Source organism: Mesocricetus auratus, unplaced genomic scaffold, assembly GCF_017639785.1.
Source record: "Mesocricetus auratus isolate SY011 unplaced genomic scaffold, BCM_Maur_2.0 Super-Scaffold_100676, whole genome shotgun sequence".
NCBI classification, from domain to species: Eukaryota; Metazoa; Chordata; class Mammalia; order Rodentia; family Cricetidae; genus Mesocricetus; species Mesocricetus auratus.
In genome coordinates, this window is record NW_024429266.1 from 20,652,529 (window position 1) to 20,674,144 (window position 21,616).

General features: G+C 41.4%; 1 protein-coding gene across 2 annotated transcripts in view; it reads right to left on the reverse strand.

Annotated features, from left to right (window-relative positions):
• The window catches only part of Cd48 (CD48 molecule), a 32,411-nt gene that overhangs the window by 9,015 nt on the left and 1,780 nt on the right, over positions 1-21,616 (reverse strand). Inside the window, exon 1 of one of the 2 annotated variants that reach the window (XM_021231914.2) lies at positions 4,174-4,231. The exons of the other annotated variant lie outside the window; for it this stretch is intronic. Coding sequence (XP_021087573.1) covers positions 4,174-4,183 — 10 coding nt within the window. The 5' untranslated portion in view covers positions 4,184-4,231. Of the gene's footprint in view, positions 1-4,173; positions 4,232-21,616 lie in introns of those variants that run through there. 2 annotated transcript variants of the gene reach the window in all.

The window sequence follows — 21,616 nt, forward strand, 5'->3', positions numbered from 1 at the left end:
AACCACACAGTGAGAGTACTCCTTGTCTACATGGTAAGCTTGAGGCCAGCTTGGGCTACCTGAGACTCTGTCTCCTCAAAATTAGCAGTATGTTGTCTTGTTAGTATAGTAAAGACAAGGACAAGGTGGTGTGGGACCAAGCCAGTATATGGAGTATAGAATAGGGGATGGAGGGAAGCTGGGAAAAGCTCTTTGGAGCAATGGCCACTAATGTGAATTAGGAGATGTTTAAAAGATAATACTTGTTGAGAATCATGTGTCAGCTGCTATATGAGGAGTGGGAATATGTCAGTGAGTGAAATGTAAGAGGCCCTTGAGCTAACAGTAAGAAATAAATATTCCTGCCAGGGAAGCAGGTAGGCTGACTGTAGTTCGTCACCTCTCCCTCTGCTCCTCCAGATGTAATTCCCTGACCTCATCTCCAGCTCTGCAGCAGAGCACCTATTGAGGAGAGCCCCCATCTAGTGGGTCACACAGATATTCCCATCCAAACTTCTTTACCTCCACCCATTGCTTTGTCCCAGTCTTCACCTCCAGCAGGAATTCCTTAGGAACCCACAGACCGCCCTGTCTAGAGAAGCACATGAACTGGCTGCAGGTCTTCTCCATCTCTCCATTCCTCCAAGTCAAATCCCCCAGTCGTATCCCCAGCTCTGCAACAGACTTTCCGCTGCGTCCTCTCCTCACACTGCACCAATTCCCCAGGGAACCGAGCAGATCCCGATGAAACACCTCAGTCCCTCCAGCATATACCCTAATCTAAGTGTCAGCTTTCAGTACCCATAAAACATTCTAACTGGAACCCCCAGTGGCTACACCTGTCAAGACACAAGAAAAATGTCTTACCAGGCAACAGCCATCACTTCCCTAAAATCCAGAGAGGAAAAGAAACCAAGGAACAAAACACCCACCACCAAGACAAGACCAGATAGCAACACCTACAGCTACAGTCTTCAAAATCTCAGACAACTAGATGCCATTGTAAAAACACAACCCATAATAGCCAGAACAATATGGGTCCACAGAGCCCAGCAGCCCTCTGACAGCAGACCCTGAATATTCCAACCTAGATGAGGCACAAGGAAGAGACCTTAACAGGCTTTATGAATATGATAGAGTTCCGTAAAGAGGAAATGAATAGGTCCCTTAAAGAAATCTATGTAAACACAAATAAACAGTGGAGAGAAATAATTCAAGCTGTTCAATACCTGAAAGTAGAAATAGAATCAAGCCAAACTGTAGGAAATCAGGAAATAAAAAATTTAGGAGCTTGAACAGGCCTGACAGACAGAGGTAGGTTTTACCAGCAGAATATAAGAGATGGAAGAGAGAATCTCAAAGACATAAGTAGATCATGCATCATTCAAAGAAAATGTTAAACCTAAAATCTCCTGGAACAAAACATCCAGGAAACCTGGAACACTAAGAAGAGACCATTTCTATAAATAATAGGAATAGAGGTAGGAGAAGAAACATAGGTCAAAGGCATGGAAAGTATTTTCAATGAAATCATAGAGAAAAATTTCCCTAACCTAAAGAAGGAGATGCCTATCAAAGTATAAGAATACACAGAATACCAAATGGACTGGACCAGAAAAGAAAGTCCCTACTGCACATAATAATCAAAACACTAAACATATAAAACAAAAAGATTGTGGTGATACATTATTTGTGATTTATTAAACTTGCCTGAGGATTCAGAATAGCAAAGTCAGCCTCAAGCTATAGAGCAGCCAGAAGCTAGGAGGTAGTAGTACACACCTTTAACCCTAGGACTCAGGATTAAGAGGTAGATGGATCTCTGCAAGTTCAAGGTCACCCGGATCTACACAAGATTGATCCAGTCCTAAAGAGAAACAGCTCACACAAAGACAATCAGCACCTGGGATCACACGTCTTTGATCCCAGCACTAAAGGGGTATAAAAGATAGGAGCAGGGTCTTCAGTAGTCAGTATCAGGCATTCATTCTTTAACCACACTGAGGATAGGGAGACATTGAAACTCAGAATTCTCCAGCCACGCTGAGGAGCGGTGAGGTTTGATGGAGCCAGAATCGCTTTCAGTCTGAGGTAGAGTGAAAGCTAGTACCCAGCTGCTTTGCTTTTCTAACCTCAGCTTGAAGCTTGAACCCCAATATCAGTCTCTGGATCTTTTATATTTTTCATGCTACAAAAGATCATTAAATTTTGCAAGGGGTAAAAGTACAAGTAGTTTATAAAGGCGGATGCATTAAAATTACACCTGACTACTCAGTGGCGACTCTAAGTTAGAAGTGTCTGTACAAAGGTGCTGCAGACTCTAAGAGACCCCAAATGTCATTCCTGACTAAAATACCCAGCAAAACTTTCAGTTATTATACATGGAGAAAATAAGATATTCCATGATAAAAACCAAATTTAATCAATATCTGTCTAAAAATCCAGCCCCATAGAAAGTGCTAGAAGGAAAACTCCAAACTACAGAGGTTAACTACATCTAAGAAAACAGAGAACAAATAATCCCAGACAAGCAAAGTCAAAAGAAGGGAAACCCTCCACCCCAACTATAACAGCATCAACAACAAAATAATAGGGATCAACAAACATTGCTCATTGACATCTGTCAATATCAATGGTCTCAATTCCCCAATTAAAAAACACATACAAACAGAATAGGTGCAAAAACAGGATACATCCTTCTGCTGCAACCAAGAAACACACCTTAACAACAAGGATAGGCATAGAATTGTAGAGTTAGAGAGAGAGATTCCAGGTAAATGAACCAGAGGAGCAGGGTGATATTGCTGTTTTGATATCTAACAAAATAGACTTCAAACCCAAACTTATTAGAAGAGACAGGGAAGGACACTGCATACTCACCAAAGGAAAAATCCACCAAGAGGAAGGACATCTCAGTTCTTAACATCTATGCCCCAAACAAAAGGGTACCCATATTTGTAAAGGAATTACTATTACAGCTTAAATTACACATTAACTCTTACACACCGATATGGGGAGACTCCGGTACTCCACTCTAACCAATAGACATGTCATCTAGACATAAACTAAACACAGAAATGACAGAGCTAATGGACAAGAACCAAATGCACCTAACAGACATTTGCACAACATTTCAACCAAGGAGAAAAGAATATACTTTCTCCTCTGCACGTCATGGAGCTTTCTCCAAAGTTTACCACATGTTCAGACACAAAGAAAATCTCAAAAGACACAAGAAAGTTGAAATAACTTCTTGCATCCTCTCTGACCACCATGCATTCAAGCTGAATAGCAACAAAACTAGAAACAACAGGAAACTTACAAACTCATTGAACTGATCAGGAGAACAATTCACATCTGAATAAAAAATAGACTAAAACAGAAATTAAAGATGTTCTAGAATTGAATGAAAATGAATACTCAGCATACCCAAACTAATGGGACACAATTAAATCGGTTCTAAAAGAGGTCCTGAGTTCAATTCCCAGCAACCACAAGGTGGCTCACAACCATCTGTAATGAGATCTGGTGCCCTCTTCTGGTGTGCAGGAATATATGCAGATAGAACATTGTATACATAATAAATAAATAAATCTTTTAAAAAAGACAAGTCCTACCACTAAGGGTCCACATGAAAAAATTTCAGCAATCTCATACTAGTAACTTAACAGAAAACCTGAAAGCTTTAGAACAAAAAGAAGTAACCACACCAAAGAGGACTCAAAGGCAAGAAGTAATCAACTTGCCGCATGCCTTTAATCCCAGCACTCAGGAAGCAGAGGCAGGAGGCCAGCCTGGTCTACAGAGAGAGTTCCAGCTAAGGCTCTAAAGCTACACAGAGAAACCCTGTCTCAAAAAACAAAAAATAAACAAACAAACAAAAAGAAATAATCAACTCAGGACTGAAATCAATAAAATAGAAACAAATAGAACAACACAAAGAATCAATGAAACAAAGAGTTAGTACTTTGAGAAAATAAACAAACCCTTATCTAAATTAACTAGGCAGTGAGTAAATGTCCAAATTAACGAAATCAGAAACAAAAGTAGAGGATATAACAACAGATATTGAAGAAACCCAGAGAATCATTAAGAATATACTTTTAAAAACATGTACTCCACCAAATTGATATTTTTCCCAATACATTCTGATTAATGAAGTTAATCAAGATAAAATAAGCAGTTTAAACAGACCTAGTGACATAGAAGCAGTTGTTAAAAGTCTCCCAATAGAGTAGACCTGCCCCAGAAGCTGGACTATCCAGAGTATGCCCGAATGGCAGTCTTGCCCCCCCCCTCCTGCTTGAGGCAATTCTGGGTTACACCCAAGCTCAACTCCACCCATCCCCTTCCTGGAACTTCCTGGGTCTGCTCAGCATGTAGTAAACCCACCCCGGAAACCTGAACTCTCTGGAGTCTGCCTGCATCACGGTCTTGGCCCCCTTTGCCCTCCAGTTGAGGAGAGTCTGAGTTCTGCCTAGGCCCAACTCCCCACATCCCCTCCTTGGAACTTCCTGGGTCTACTCCGAGTGTAGTGGACCCACCCTAGCAGCCAGGACTATCCAGAGTGCCCTCATCACAGTCCTGGCCCCCTACACCTTCAGCTTGAACTTGAGTCTTGGCCCCCCTACGCCCTCTGCATGAGGAGAACACCAGGAGAGGCTGGATCATCCAGAGTTGCTGACATTGAAGTCATGGCCTACCTACACTCACTAGGAGACAAGAGGAGAGGGAGAGACCCCACCTGCACCCACTGGAAGAAGGGATGACAGTATAAGAACACATTCAACAACAGAAAGACCAATACGACACCACCAGAATCTAGGGACTCTATACCAGCAAGACTCGATCATCCCAATGCAGATGAAACAGAAAACTTCACACACTTATAGTGGGAAATTTCAACATCCCTCTCTCACCACTAGACAGGACCACCAGACAGAAACTTAACTAAGAAACAAAGGAACTAATAGAAGTTATGACCCAATTGGGTTTAACAGACATTTACAGAACATTCCATCCAAACACAAAAGAATATACCTTCTTCTCAGCCCTACATGGAACCTTCTCTAAAATTGACCATGTACTTGGAAGCACAGCAAACCTCAATAGGTACAAAAAATTGGAATAACCCCCTGTATCTTATCAGACCACCATGCTTTAAAGTTAGAATTCAACAACACAAATTGCAGAAAACCTACAAACTCATGGAAATTGAACAATGTGCAATTGCACAATTTCTGGGTCAAGAAAGAAATAAAGAAATTAAAGACTTCCTAGAATTCAATGAGAATGAAGACACAACATACAAACTTATGGGACACTTTGAAGCAGTGATAAGAGGAAACTTCATAGCACTAAGTGCCCACATGAAGAAACTGGAGAATAGACACTAGAGAATTAACAGCACAACTGAAAGCTCTAGAAGAAAAAGAAGTAGACTCACTCCAGAGTAGTAGATGGCAGGAAATAATCAAATTGAGGGCTGAAATCAATAAAGTAGAAACTAGGAAAACAATACAAAGAATCGATGTAACAAAGAGTTGGTTCTTCAAGAAAATCAATAAGATAGACAAACCTTTATCCAAACTAACCAAAAGGTGGAGAGAAAATATGCAAATTAACAAAATCAAAAATGAAAAGGGTGACATAATAATGGACACTGAGGAAATCCAGAGAGTCATCAGGTCATACTTTGAAAACCTGTATTACTCAAAATTAGAAAATCTAAATGAAATGGACAATTGTCTGGATAGATATCACTCATCAAAATTAAATCAAGAACAGATAAACAATATAACCCCTAATGAAATAGAAGCAGTCATCAAAACTCTCTCAACCGAAAAAATCCCAGGGCCAGGTAGTTCAGTGCAGAATTCTACCAGAAATTCAAAGAACAGCTAATACCAATTTTCCTCATAGTATTCCAGACAACAAAAGCAGAAGGGTCATTGCCAAACTCTTTTTACGAGGCTTCAATAACCTTGGTACCCAAGCCACACAAAGACACAACTAAGAAAGATAACTACAGACAAATCTCCCTCATGAACATTGATGCAAAAATACTCAATAAAATACTGGCAAATCAAATCTAAGAACACATCAGAAAACTCATCCACCATGATCAAGTAGGCTTCATCCCAGGGATGCAGGGATGAAAATCCATCAATGTAATCCACTATATAAACAAACCGATAGAGAAAAATGACATGATCATCTCACTAGATGCAGAAAAAGCCTTTGACAAAAATCCAACAGCCCTTCATGGTAAAGGTCTTGGAGGGATCAGGGATAACAGGAACCTAAACATAATAAAAGCAATATGCAGCAAACCAACAGCCAACATCAAACTAAATGGAGAGAAACTCAATGCAATTCCTCTAAATTCAGGAACAAGACAAGGCTGTCCACTCTCTATATACCATTTCAATGTTGTACTTGAAGTTGTAGCTAGAGCAATAAGATGACAAGAGGAGGTCAAGGGGATACAAATTGGAAAAGAAGAATTCAAACTTTCACTATTTGCAGATGATATGATAGTTTACATAAGTGACCGGGAAAAACTCTACCAGGGAACTCCTACAGTGGATAAACACCTTCAGCAAAGTGGCAGGATACAAGATTAACTCAAAAAATCAATAGCCCTACTATATACAGATGATAAAATAGCTGAGAAAGAATTCAGAGAAACATCATCCTTTACAATAGCCACAAACAACATAATATACCTTGGGGTAATGCTAGCCAAACAAGTGAAAGACATGTATAGTAAGAACTTTGAGTCTTTAAAGAAAAAAATTAAAGAAGACACCAGAAAATGGAAAGATCTCCCATGCTCTTGGATAGGTAGGATCAACATAGTAAAAATGGCAATCTTGCCAAAGGCATCTACAGATTCAATGCAATCCCCATTAAAATCCCAGCACAATTCTTCACAGACCTTGAAAGAACAATAACCAACTTTATATGGAAAAACAAAAGACCCAGGATAGCCAAAACAACCCTGTACAACAAAGGAATGTCTAGAGGCATCACCATCCCTGACTTCAAGCTCTGTAATAGAGCTATAGTCCTGAAAGCAGCTTGGTATTGGCACAAACATAGACAGGTAGACCAATGGAATCAGAATTGAAAACACTGATATTAGCCCATACACCTACAAACACCTGATTTTTGACAAAGAAGCTAAAAGTATACAATGGAAAAAAGAAAGCATCTTCAACAAATGGTGCTGGCATAACTGGATGCTGGCATGTAGAAGACTGCAGATAGATCCATGTATATTGCCATGCAGAAAACTTAAGTTCAAATGGATCAAAGACCTCAACAAAAATCCAGCTACACTGAACCTCTTAGAAGAGAAAGTGGGAAGTACCCTTGAATGAATTGATATAGGAGACTGCTTCCTGAACATAACACCAGTTATGAGATTGACAATTAATAAATGGGACTTCCTGAAACTGAGAAGTTTCTGTAAGGCAAAGGACACAGTCAGCAAGACAAAACAGCAGCCCACAGAATGGAAAAAGATCTTCACCAACCCCACGTCTGACAGAGGGTTGATTTCCAAATTATACAAAGAACTCAAGAAGCTAGTCACCAAAACAACAAACAATTCAGTTAAAAAGTGGGCTCTAGAGAATTCTCAATAGAGGAATCTAAATTGGCTGAAAGACAACTTAAGAAAGTGTTCAACATCTTTAGCCATCAGGGAAATGTAAATCTAAACAACTCTGATATACCATCTTACACCAGCCAGAATGGCTAAAATAAAAAATACTTATGACAGTCTGTGCTGCAGAGGATATGGAGAAAGGGGAACACTCCTCCATCGCTGACGGGAGTGCAAACCTGTGTGGCCTCTTTGGAAATCAGTATGGCAGTTTCTCAGGAAAATGGAAATCAATCTACCTTATGATCCAGAAATTCCATTCTTGGTCATTTACCCAAAGGATGCACATTTATACAACAAGGACATACATTCAACTATGTTCATAACAGCATTGTTTGTAATAGCCAGAATCTGGAAGCAGCCTAGTTGCCCTTCAACTGAATAATGAATACTGAAAATGTGGTACATTTACACAATAGAGTATTACTCAGTGGAAAAAAAAACAATGAAATCTTGAAATTCTCAGGCAAATGGATAGAACTGGAAGGAACTATCCTGGGTGAGATAACCAAGTCACAGAAAGACAAGCATGTTATGTACTCATTCATATATGGATAGTAGACATAGAGCAAAGGACTACCAGCCTACAATTCACACCACCAGAGAAACTAGGAAACAAGGAGGGCCCTAAAAGAGAAATACATGGTCCCCTGATGAAGGGGAAAGGGACAAGAACTCCTGAGCAAATTGGGAGCATGGCGGGGGGGGGATGTAGGAAAAAGAGAAGGAGAGAAGAGGAGGGGGGGAGAACAAGAGAGACCAGGAAGACAGACAGGGGAGGAATAGAGGAGAGCAAGAAAAGAGATACCTTAATAGAAGGAGCCAGTATAGGTTTAAAGAGAAATCTGGCACCAGGGAAATGTTCAGAGATTCACAAAGATGACTACAACTAAGAATCTAGGCAGTAGTGGAGAGGCCGCCTTTCATGCCTTTCCCCTATAATGAGATTGATGACTACCTTAATTGCCATCCTAGAGCCTTCATCCAGTAGCTGATAGAAGCAGAAGCAGGCACCCACAGCTAAGCACTGAGCCATACTCCTGGGATCTAATTGTAGAGAGGGAGGAAGCATGAGCAAAGGAATCAAGACCATGCTGGAAAAACTTACAGAACCAGCTGACCTGACCTAGTGAGAGCACACAAACCCCAGTCGTAAAGTTGGGGAACCAGCATTGGACTGAACCAAACCTTCTGAATGTGGGTGCCAGTTAGAAGGCCTGTGCCGCCTACGGGACCTCCAACAGTGGAACCAGTATTTATCCTTAGGGCACAAATGGACTTTAGGAGCCCATTCCCTATGGAAGGATACTATTTCAGCTCAGATATACGGAGGAGGGCCTAGGCCCTCCCCTAATGATGTGACAGACTTTGATGATCTTCCTTGGGGAGCAGGTGGGGGGTGGGTTGGGGAGGTTGGCAGGGGCATGGGTGGATACAAAGGAGAGGGATTGGGGGATTGATATGTAAAATGATTGTTTCTAAAAAAAAAAAGAGGAAAGTCTCCCAATCAAAAGAGTTCATGGCCAGATGGTTTTAGATCAGAATCCTATCAGACTTTCAAAGAAGAGTTAATGCCAATGCTCCTCAAATTATTTCACAAAATAAAAACAGAAGGAATATTCATTTTTGTGAGGTCATATTTATCCTGATACTCAAATCACATAAAGATTCAACAAAGAAAGACAATTACAAATAAGTTTCCCTTTTGAACATATATGCAAAAATACTTGCAAACTGAATCCAAGAAGCATCAAAAATATCATCAACCATGATTAATTAGGCTTCAGCCTAGAGATACAGGGATTGCCAATATACATATATAAATAAATATAATCCACTACATGAACCAACTGAAAGTAAAACCAAATGATCGTCTCCTTAGATGCAGGAAGGCCTTTGAGGACAGCGTAGTCTACAGATCCAGTTCCAGGATAGCCAAGCTGAGGCAGTGAGGGAAACCATTGGAAACAGAAAGTTGCTGAAGATGCAACTGAATAAGGGGGGCATACTCCAGTCCCAGTAGGCAGCAGGACTTGGCAGCTTTGGCCACATAATTCTGGCTTTAAGGATAGAAGAAAGAGACTATGAAATATTTCTCTACAACTAAGGAAATCCACACAGGCCAGGCATGTGTCAGGGATATTCCTGAATAGAGGTCTACCTTCACTGCATGAAGGTGTGAAGGTGAAGCCTGGATTGCTTTGGAGACCCTAAAATGTTAGAGATGCCAGAGCTGTGGGATACTGGCTGAGGAGAGCTGTTAATAGGAAACAGAACCAGCTCAAGAAAGAGAAATGTGTTGCAGTCAACAAAGCTGAAAGAAGTTGGAGATCTGAAAAGTGTGTTGGCATCAGACCTGGAGATGCAGAGTTTGGAGCTTGTCTGGCTGGTTTTGGGTCTTACTTTGGTACAGTATTTCCTCACTATGCTCCCTTCCCTATATTTTGGGATGGTAACATATATACTGTGCCCTTATGTTGAAAGTATGTGATCTGATTTTTTTATTTTGATTATACAGGGATTACAGTTAAGGAATTGCATGAATCTTAGAAGAGACTTTGAACTTTAGACTTTTAAATGAGTTTGAGACTGTCACAGACTATAGGACTTTTGAAGTTGGACTGCATGCATTATGATATGGCCACAAACTTTTGAGGGCCAGGTAGTGGAATGTGGTGGTTTGAAAGAAAAAGTTCCCCAAAGGGAGAGGCACTAGGAGGTCTGACTTTGTTGGAGTGTGCATGGTCTTGTTGGAGGAAGTGTGTCACTATGGAAGCAAACTTTGGGTTTCATATATGCTCAAGCCACACCCAGTGGACAGGCCACTTCCTGTTGCAAGGACTCAGCTCCAGCATAATGTCTGCCTTCATGCTGCCTTGCTTCCAACCATGATGATGATGGAATAAACTTCTGAACTGTAAGTGAGCCACTTCATTCAATGCTTTCTTTATAATAGTTTTCATGGTCATGGTGACACTTCACAGCAATAGAAACCTTAACTAAGACACCTTCCTTTATACAAATGACAGACTGAGAAAGATCAGGAAAGCAACACCTTTCACAATAGCATCAAATAATATAAAGTGTACTAACTCTAACCCAACAAGTGAAAGACTTGTGTGATAAAACCTCAAGTCACTAAGGAAAGAAAATGAAGAAGATATCAGAAGATGGAAATATCTCCCATTCTAAGGGATCTGTAGGATTATCAGAGTAAAAATGGCCATCATGCCAGGAACCATCTATAGATTCAATGTAATCCTCTTCAAAATTCCAACACAATTCTTTATAGATCTTGAAAAGACAAGTCTCAGCTTCATATAGAAACACACACACACACACACACACACACACACACACACACACACACACACACACCAAACAGGATAGCTAAAAAAATTCTGAATCAATAAAAGCACTGTGAGAGGTGTCACTAATCCTGATTTCAAGTTGTACTACAAAGCTAAAAACATCATAGTTGGCACAAAAACAGACATGTAGATCAATGGAATTGACCTGAAGACTCAGATGTAATTTCACACATGGATGGACACCTGATTTTTTATAAAGAAGCCAGAAACACACATTGGGGGGGGAGGCAGCATCTACAAATGGTTCTGGTCAAATCAAATGTACACATGTAGAAAAATGCAACGAGATTCATACTAATCACTCTGCACAAAACTCAAGTCCAAATGCATCAAAGACCTCAACAACCTGATAGAAGAGAAAGTAGGGAATAGTTTTGAACACATTACCACAGTAAACCATGTTCTAAACAGAACCTTGTTAGCACAGGGACTACGATCAAGAATAGATATATAGGACATCACAAAACTGAGAAGCTTCTGTACTGCAAAGGACAACTGTCATTTGGACAAAGTGGCAGCCTACAGAATGGGAAATGATTTTCACCAACTCCACATTCAATAGAAGACTATCAAGATATGTAAAGAACTCAATGAACTAGATATAAACAAACCAAATACTACAACTAAAAAACAGGGTACCCTAACCCCCAAATGACCTCCCATTAAGAAGTCTCTGTTACTCTCCCCCTCCATCCTGCCTCCAGCCCACCTCCTGCACCTAGCCTGTCCAACCTGCTCCTTCTGCTTCCCATCCATCCATTCCCCCAACCCCTGCCCCAAGTTTAGCCAGATCTTTTCTACTTCCCCATCCCAGGGAAATCCAGGCATCCCCTCTTTGGGCCCTCCTTGTTATCTAGCCTCTCTGGGACTGTGGATTGTAGGTTGGTTATCTGATACTTTGCTCCTAATAACTACCTATGAGTGAGCACATACCATGTTTGTCTTTCTGGGTCTGAGTTACTTCACTCAGAATGAGTTTTGTTAGTTCCATCAATTTGCCTGCAAATTTCATGAGGTCATCATTTTTTATAGCTGAGTCTCTGTTGTGCAAATGTACCACATTTACCTTATCCAGTTGAGGGGCATTTAGATTGTTTCCAGGTTCTGGCTATTATGAATAATGCTGCTATGAACATAGTTAAACAAGTGTCCTCATGGTATGATTGTGCATCCTTTGGGTATATGCCTAAAATTGGTATAGCTGGGTCTTGAGGTAGATTGATTCCCAATTTTTTAAGAAATAGCCATACAGATTTCCAAAGTGGCTATACCAGTTTCCAAAGTGCTGTACCAGCAGTGGAGGAATGTTCCTCTTACTCAACATCCTCTCCAACAAAAGCTGTCATCAGTGTTTTTGATTTTAGCCATTCTGACAGGTGTAAGATGGTATCTTAGAGTTGTTTTGGTTTGCATTTTCCTGATGACTAAGGATATTGAGCAATTCTGTAAGTGTCTTTGGGCCATTTGAGATTTTTCTGTTGAGAATTCTCTGTACCCCCTTTTTATTGGATTATCGGGTATTTTGAAGTTTAGTTTCTTGAGTTCTTTATATTATTTGGAGACCAACCCTCTGTCAGATGTGGGGTTGGTGAGGATCTTTTCCCACTCTGTAGGTAGACCTAGTGCCAGGGAAACCACATGGAACCCACAAGGATGACCCCAACTAAGACTCCTAGCAATGGTGGAGAGGGTGTCTGGATAGGTCATGTGCTATAAGCACATTGGTGATTTCCCTAATTGCTATCAGAGATACTCTATCCAGTAACTGATGGAAGCAGATGCGAAGATTCACAGACCAGCATTGCACTGAGCTCCAAGAGTCTTGTGGAAGAAAGGGAGGAGGGATTGTACCAGCCAGGCGGGTCATGATGGGACAACCCCACAGATACCACTGGCCTGGACTCATAGGAGCTCATGGATGCTGGACTAACAATCATGGAGCCTGAAGGGGTCTGACCTAGGTCCTCTGCATGTGTGTGACACTTGTGTAGCTTTCTCTCTTAGTAAGGATTCTAACAGTGAGAGCAGGACCTCTCCCTGGTGCTTAGCTGGCTTTGGTAACCTGTTCCTATGCCGGATGACCTGGCCCTGACACAGTGTAAACAGAGGAACTTGGTCCTGCCTCAACTTGATGTGCTTCACTTTGTGCAAGTCCCTTCCTGAATGGAGATGGAAGAGGAGTGGATGGGGAGGAGGGGTAGATGGGAAAGGGGAGGGGACAGGAAGAGAAGAGGGAAGGGAAACTTGTTGGTATGTAAAATAAATGAAAAAATGTAATTTAAATAAAAAACTGATGATATATAAAAACAGGGTACTAATCTAAACAGAGAATTCTTAACATAGGGAACTCAAATGGCTGAGAAACACTTAAAGAAATGTTCAACTTCCTTAGTCATCCAGGAAATGCAAATCAAAACTACTTTGATATTTTATCTTACACCTGTCAGAATGGCTAAGATCAGTAACACAGCTGATAGCTCATGCTGTCAAGAATGTGGAATAAAGGGAACACACATTCATTGCTGGTGGGAGTGCAAACTTATACAGCCACTATGGAAATCAGTATGGTGGTTCCTCTGGAATATGAGAATGAATCTACCTTAAGATCCACTATACCACTTGTGGTAGCTTGAATGTAACTGGCCCCCATAATCTCACAGGGAGTGGCATTAGGATGTGTGGCATTGTTGGGGTGGATATGGCCTTGTTAGAGGAAGTGTGCCACTGTGGGTATGGACTCTGAGGTTTCTTATGCTCAGGATACCACCCAGCGTCTCAGTCAACTTCCTGTTGCTTGCAAAATGTAGGACTCCCATCGACTCCTCCAGTACTATGTCTGACTGCATGTACTTGATGATAATGGACTGAACCTCTGAAACTATAAGCAAGCTACCCCGATTAAATGTTTTCATTTATAAGAGCTACCATGGTCATGGAGTCTCTTCACAGCAATAAAAACCCTAAGACACCACTATTGAGCATATATCTAAAGGATGTTTCATCCTTCTACAGAGACACTTGCTCAACCATGTTAACTGATGTTCTATTCATAATAACCAAAAATTGAAAACCCCCTAGATATCTTTCAACAGAAGAATGGCTTTTTAAAAAATATGTAGTACATTTACACAATGGAGTATTATTCATATGTTTTAAAAATGATATCATGAACTTTGTAGATAAATGGATGGAACTAGAAAAAAAAGCCAGAGAGAGGTAACTCAGACCCAGAAAGACAAATATGGTATGTAATTCACTTATATTAGCCGTTAAATCAATGATAAGAAGCTGCAATTCATAGAGTTACAGATTTCAGGTATAGAGCAAGAACTAGGGGGTACAGATAGGTCTCCTTAGGAAAGGAAAATAGGATAGATAGTTATGGATGGATGGTGTGGCCAGTACAGGAGGACCAAGCAAGGAGGTGAACAGGAAAATGGCACGAGGGAGGGAATATGGGGAGAAACACCTAAAATTAAGGTCAATTTGAGGGGTATTATGGAAATCTGATAAAGTAGAATCATATATACCTTCCATGTATATGTATATATACATATGTATGTATGTATGTATGTATGTATGTATGTATGAAACTGATCTAAATGAAATCACCAAATGATGGAAGAGACAGAGTCCCAACTGGTCATATCTTGTCACTAAATGAAGCTTCTAGTACCAGGATTGGGTTATACTGAATTGAGTTGTTGTCAAGGTAATCTGTCTCATAGGAATTCCTAAAAATCTCAGGCTCTTGCCAAGACTATAAGTTGCTCTCCACAAACTGACAGCAAGGCTCCATTGCTGAAAACAACACCTGCACAGCTCACTGAACACAGAGAAGCCAAGCTGTGCCTACACAGAGCCTTCACCCTGTGTGCCAGCATCTTTTGTACAGGAGTGTACTCTGCACCCTACCAAAAGAGAAAAGTAAACACCAATCCAGCCACAAACCCTGGATCTACAATGGTATCCTTCCTGCAAGATGTACTAGGGCACTGGGAGCACACATCTTGAGGGAGTAACCAACCAATATCTGATTGACTTAAGCCCACTCCATGAGATGGAAGCCATGCCTAATACTCCTTGGGTGATCAAGAGCCAGAGACTAGATAGCTCAGGGACTTTTGGTAAAACCAAATACTATCTAAAAAAAAAACAAGACAAAACAAAAACCTTTATCAATAAAATGACTCCTAATGATATTCTGTTGTACCCATAGATCAGTGCCTTATTCAGTCATCATCAGAGAAACTTCCCCCTGCAGCAGATGGGAACAAGTACAGAGACCCATAGCCAGACAGAGTGAGAACCTTGGAATACTCAGCCTTAAATGGGATGTTTTCTTTTTTTATCAAATCCTTCTGCTCAGTGCTCAGGGAACTCCAAAGAGAGGACTCAGAATAAGAGCCAGAGGAGATGGAGGACACTAAGAAAACAAGGTCCTTTAAATCAACATGATCAAAGCTCACATGAGTTCAGAGAGGATGAGGTAGCATGCGCAGGGCCTTCACAGGTCTGCATCAAGTCTTCTGTGTATATATGTGGTTTCCAGTTTAGTGTTTTTATGAGATTCCTGAATGTGTGAATAAGTGTGTCCACGATTCTTGTATGTTCTCTTGAGCTCTTTTCCTTCTATTTTTGTCTTGTCCAATTCAATGTGATAGGTTTTTAAATCTTATTGTATTTTATTTTGTTGTATTTTATTAATATCTCTTAGAAGCCTGTTTGTTTCCTAACAAAAGACAGAAAGTGAGTGCATCCAGTTGCAAGGGGTGGTGGAGAGGAACTAGGAGGAGTAGAGGGAGGGGAAATCATAATCAGGATATATTATATAAGGAAAAAATATATCTTCAATAAAATGAAAAAATGAAATACAATAACTGAATATATTGTAGAGCATATTAGGCAGTGGTGATCACTATGAAAAAAGAGAAAGCAGGGTTATGAATACAGGTGGAGTTACGCCAGGGAGATGTCATCATAAGGTGATGAGTTTGTTGCATCTGAGCAAAGGCTTCAAGGAGAGAGGAAAGCTAACAGATATCTCCCATGACAGTGATCCAGGTAGAGGAAGGTCTGCAGCAAAGGCTCTGTGATGGGGAGTGTGCCTGCCATATTTAGCCAACACTGAAAAGATCACAGTGGGTGGTGTGGAGTGAAGAAGGGAAATGGATGAAGAAAGGGAGTAGTGAAAGGGTTGAAGACAATCAGTTAATGATGGGGGATGTCTCTCTGTATATATGTTTCTCCTATTGGTTGATGAATAAGACAGTTTGGCCAATAGACAGTAGAGGCAAGAAGATAGGCAGGACTAGGGATGAGGAGAATTCTGGCAAAGGTAGGCAAAGAGGGACTCCGGAAGAGATGTGATGTAGCTGGCAAAAGAGTACAGGTCCAGGCCTTGTCTGGTAAGCCAAGATCACGTGGAAATACATAGATTTACAGAATGGGTTAATAATTAAGACAGAGAAAATCAATAAGAAGCCCTAGTCATCGGCCAACAATTTTATGATTAATATAAGTTTTTGTGTGTTTTTTGGGACTGAAGCAGCTGTGGAACCTGGCGGGATAAGAAAGTGACAGCAACAAGTTAAGGTGTGTGTGTGTGTGTGTGTGTGTGTGTTGCTTTACTTTTGCTATTAAAAAAATCCAACCAGGTGCAGTGATCTGTAGGGAGCCTGAGGAATTTCAGGCTATCTTCGGCTACATAGCAAAAGCTTCTCAAAAGAAAAACAGAAAATTAATTATATTAATAATATTAAATAAAAGATTTTAAAATTATTTCTAAAAGCTCCCTGTAAAATGGTTTATATTTACAGAGGTACTCACATTTTTTTAAAAATCAAGTCACTAGAAAGTAAGAAAGAGCAGGTAATGTTCATAAACTGTTATCTGAGAAAGTTCGGTTTCGAGGCAAAATTACTATAAAATGATGTCACTGAAGCTTCAGAGTCCCCTGTGCTAGTTATTTTTCTGTTGCTGTGGTAAAACACCATAACCAAAAGCAATTGGGGAGGAAGAGTTTAGCTTACAACTCTGAGGTCACACTCTATCACTGACGGAAGTCAGGACAGGAGCTCAAGGCAGGAAGGTGGAGGCTGGAACTGAAGCCAGGGAGGGCTGATACTCACTGACTGGCTCAGCTGTCTTTCTTACACAACCCAAGGGGGCCACTGTCCCCATGGGCTCAGCCCACCCACAAAAATCATTAATTAAGAAATGGCCTATGAATAGAGTAATTTTCTCAATTGAGGTTCCTCTTCCTGGATAGCTTATGTCACCTGACAAAAACCTGGCCAGGACAATCCCTTATGTCCTTGTAGGTGCCCTAACAGAGTCTTTATGTACCAACAGGTTCCATTAAATAGCAATTTAAACACATGCAGTGGGGCTACTTCTTGTTTGCAACTCAACAGCATAGCCTCTTCATCGCTTCCATGCTGGATGATTTCAAATGTGTGGGTATTTTGGAATCTTCCTAAGAGGAACTAGAATTGGGGGATGTTTAGCTGGAGCTCAAAAGGATATAATTACGTAGTTCATAGACTGTTCCATGTATGGTATTGCCACCCACATAGGCAAATAAACGATGCCCTAGAGTTTCCCCTCTGCCTGCTGTGCCGCCTCACCTGCTGTGCCCTGCCACATGGCCCCAGGTAAGTATCCACCAACATCAAGAGCCTCCTTTTCAGCTGCCAATTACCGAAACTCCATCTACGGCCCCAGAGCTTTCGAAATTCATTCAACCCTTCATTTCAGGATTCGTTCATCTGTTCGGCCTACCTATGCATTCAACAAACGTTTGTTGAGAACTTACCTGCTAGGTCACCAAGCAGGCCCCAAAATAGCAGTGCAACTGATGAAGCCCTAAGATGATGGCCAGGGCCCAACCTCAGTGAGCGGAAGAACCCTTACAGGATAAACTGAAACCTAAACTCAGCGTGCCTCAGACACCTTGTGATTTCAGTCTCTGTTTGCCAGGAAAGCCACTATTTCCCTTCTCTGTCCCCAACGGCAAACTGCTGTGAGCGAAGTGCACCTTAGGTAAGTCAAACAGCCCGTGTCCCCTAGAGACTCCCTCCCTGCTGCCTGCCATATAAAATCTATGAGTTTTCCAGCCCAACCACTGCTCTCTGCTCTGAGACAACTGTCTCGCTCTGACATTTTCCACCCACAGAGCGGCCCTGTTTGGTGGCTTCACTGCACTTGCTTACGCCGACTGCCCTGGCCTTTCACCTGCGCAGACATACCCAGACACTTGTTTCCAAGTTGCTTCTGGTTGGTCCAGTCCATATCTTACCATGGCTCTCAGAATCATTTCAGTCTAAACAACAGATACTGTATAACCACATGCCCTGGTATCTCTGGGCTTTGATGGCAGTGATGCGTTCAGGCGCTTGGCTCTTAGAGCACATAGCATAAGAGAACATTCCCACTGGGCTTTTTGTTCTAGCTGTTTTTAGATAGTGTCATGTAACCTAGGCTGACATCAAACTCACCATGTAGTCAAAGATGGCCTGAAATAGCAGCTTCTCCTGGCTTAGCATCCCAAATGCTGGGATAACAGCCATGTGTCACCATGTCCAGGATTTTAAGTCCTTAGGCACGTATTCCCCATTTACCCTCATCCTTATTTCCATGTGATTTTAATATGGAGCCTCAGTCAGTTGTTTACTATTGATACTTTGGTATTTAGGGCCAAATAATAAACATTTCGGTAAAGGAGAAGTCTGTTCTGTGATTCTAAGAATCTAAGGTTCTAAGTAACTCTGGCCTCGGCCCACCAGGTACCGGTAGCACTTCCTTATTGGAGATAACCAAAGGCATCTCAGGCCTTGGGACAAAAGTCCCCCACCTTCATCCATGAAGAACTAACTTAGTCATCTAGGACAGCCTCTGACAAGTCTCAGATGTACACTCAAGAAATGGAAAAGCTCACGATATGATGACAGAGGAAAATAAGCCCCTGACCCTTTCCCCCGTGGGAGAGCAGGGAGAAGCAGTGAACAGGATGTTGAATCTTCCTCCTCAACCATATGCATATAACAATTCTAAAAAGGCTGACCTAATCACTGGGTATGGCTGCTTGCAAGAATAAGGAAGTGGTCCGTTGGTGGTTATAGTTATTTTTCAGAAGACAGATGAGACAAGAGTAAAGGGACCGATGACTATTGGTTTTAACATAATATTACAAAACTGTTGGTAGTGTGTCTAGGTACTGAAAACAAAGTTACAGTATGTTCCTGTAGTTTTTAATAGGGATAGAAATAATTCTGCCTCTGTTTATCTGTGTTACCTGTCTGTTAGAAAAGCATAATTATATCTGCTGTGATAGCATATGACTGTATCCCAAACTTGAAAGTTTGACTCGGTGTAATCATGAGTTCAAGGTCATTCTGTACTACATCCAGAGCCCCTTAAATCTCTCTCTCTCTCTCTCTCTCTCTCTCTCTCTCTCTCTCTCTCTCTCTCTCTCTCTCTCTCTCACACACACACACACACACACACACAGGGTGTGTGCTCATAATCTCATATGAAGGCATTACTCAGGAAAGAGAAAAATGTTCTAAAGAAGTTCTGATTACTAAAACCATTTTTAGTAAAATTCTTAAAGAAGAGATGGAGATGAGTCTTGAAGGCATTGGTGTGGTGTCACCGGGAGCTCCCTGATGAGACCAAACATTTAAGAAGCCTATGTATAACCATTTAGGAACCAATTTGGCAATAGGTATTAGTACCCTAGATCTAGGTCTTGGTGACAATACCCAGGGTGATCTTTCTGAGACAGGGAATATGAGTTTAGTAGGCTGATTTGACATGGAATTCTGAATGTAAAAAAGGAGGAACAGAAATCAGCCATCCTTTGAAGACATTTAAGTGTGGATGGGAAGGAAGACAGGGCATGTGAAAGGACGTAGAAGGTGAAGAGAGGTTTCTGTTTTGTTGCTTGATTTAGGGACCGAAATGGCTTAAATTGTGGTACAAAGCTCTAGAATCACAGAACTGATAGAATGACTTAATAGATAAGGGATTTATTAGAGTGGCTCACAGGTTGTGGCCCAGCTAACACAGCAATGACTGTCTCCTGACAGAGTCCAAGAATCCAGTAGTTGGTTACTCAGTTTGTGAGGATGAATGTCTCAGCTGGTCTTCAGTAACAAGTGAATCCTGAAAAAGTGGGCTCCAAGTCAGTGCCAGCACTAGTGAGGACTAGCGGGCAAAGAGCAAAAGCTTCGCCCATCCTTGCCCTTCATATAGGGTGCCCCATGGAGGTGGGGCCAAATTTAGGGTAGTTCTCCCTAACTCTAATGATGCACCTGCCTGGCAATAGCACCCAGCACTCAAAGATGACAGCGGCACAGATGAGCACAGATGAGGTGAGGGCAGGAGGCGACTGCAAGATGACATACGAACTGGTGCTCAGAGTTTGGGCTCTCCCGTTTGCCGTAGCCGTTACGGAGGAGTTTTTCGTAAACGGGTGAAACAAGCATAACTATTTTAGAAAATTTACACCAATAGCAGTATTCAAAACCAGCTAGGAACAGAGAACGGACGGAAAAGAGCAGTTAGGATTGGTGAGTGCTGCTGTTGGTCACCACCAGAAAGTGGTCCTCTGGTCCAAGACGAACGGCAGTGGGGGTAGATGGACTAACACATATCTGGTTGTGAGAGGCAAGGGTAAGAAAAGAACCGAGGATAACTACTAGAGCTCTAGCTTGAGAAACTGAACAAGTGGAGGTGCTCTTAATTGAGGTAGATGACAATGAAAGCAGAAAAGTTGGGGCAGAGAGAAACTATGAAAGGGCTTTTGTTTATATATATATATATTTTTTTAATTTTGTTTGTTTAAGACAGGACCTTTCTTTTAAGGTCCTCCACTTGTTCAGTTTCTCAAGCTAGAGCCCTGGATGTCCTGGAACTTGTTATATGGACCAAACAGGCCTGGAACTGACAGAGATCCACCAGAGTGCTGAGATTAACAGCATGTGCCACCATGCTTGGCTATGGGAATTTTATTTTAAGTTGGAGCTGAGGTTGTAGCTCAGTGACAAAGTATTTGACATATCAGAGGTCCTATCACCCAAATTTTCATTTTAACACCCCTCCCATCAACAGATATGCTTTTGGACCCTTCCCCTTGAGGCCAGGTATGGTGGTCTAAATCTGTAATCCTAGCAGTTAGGAAGTAGAGGCAGTAAGATGGGGAGTTCAAGGTTATTCTCAGCTACCCAGCAAGCATGAGGTCAGCCTGGGTTCCAAGAGAACCTGTCTCAAAAGAACAATAATGATGATGTACCCCTCCTCTTGGAGCTGGATAGGACTTAATGACTGCCTTAGTGAACAGAATTCTGAAGTGTGGCTTACAAAGCTAGGTGAGAAATAATAGATACTATTGGCTGGTTTGTCTTAAGTGACCATAGGAGGTACTACAGTCAGTTAGACACTGGCCATGCGCATGAATGTGACCTCCAAATGACTCTAGGCTCCACCATGATCCTGCTGCAAGTAGGAGGGATTCCTTAAAAGGAAAAGTAACCTAGTAAAACCCACCTCCAGCTCATGAGTAAAATTAGTTGGAGCGATTATTTTTGGC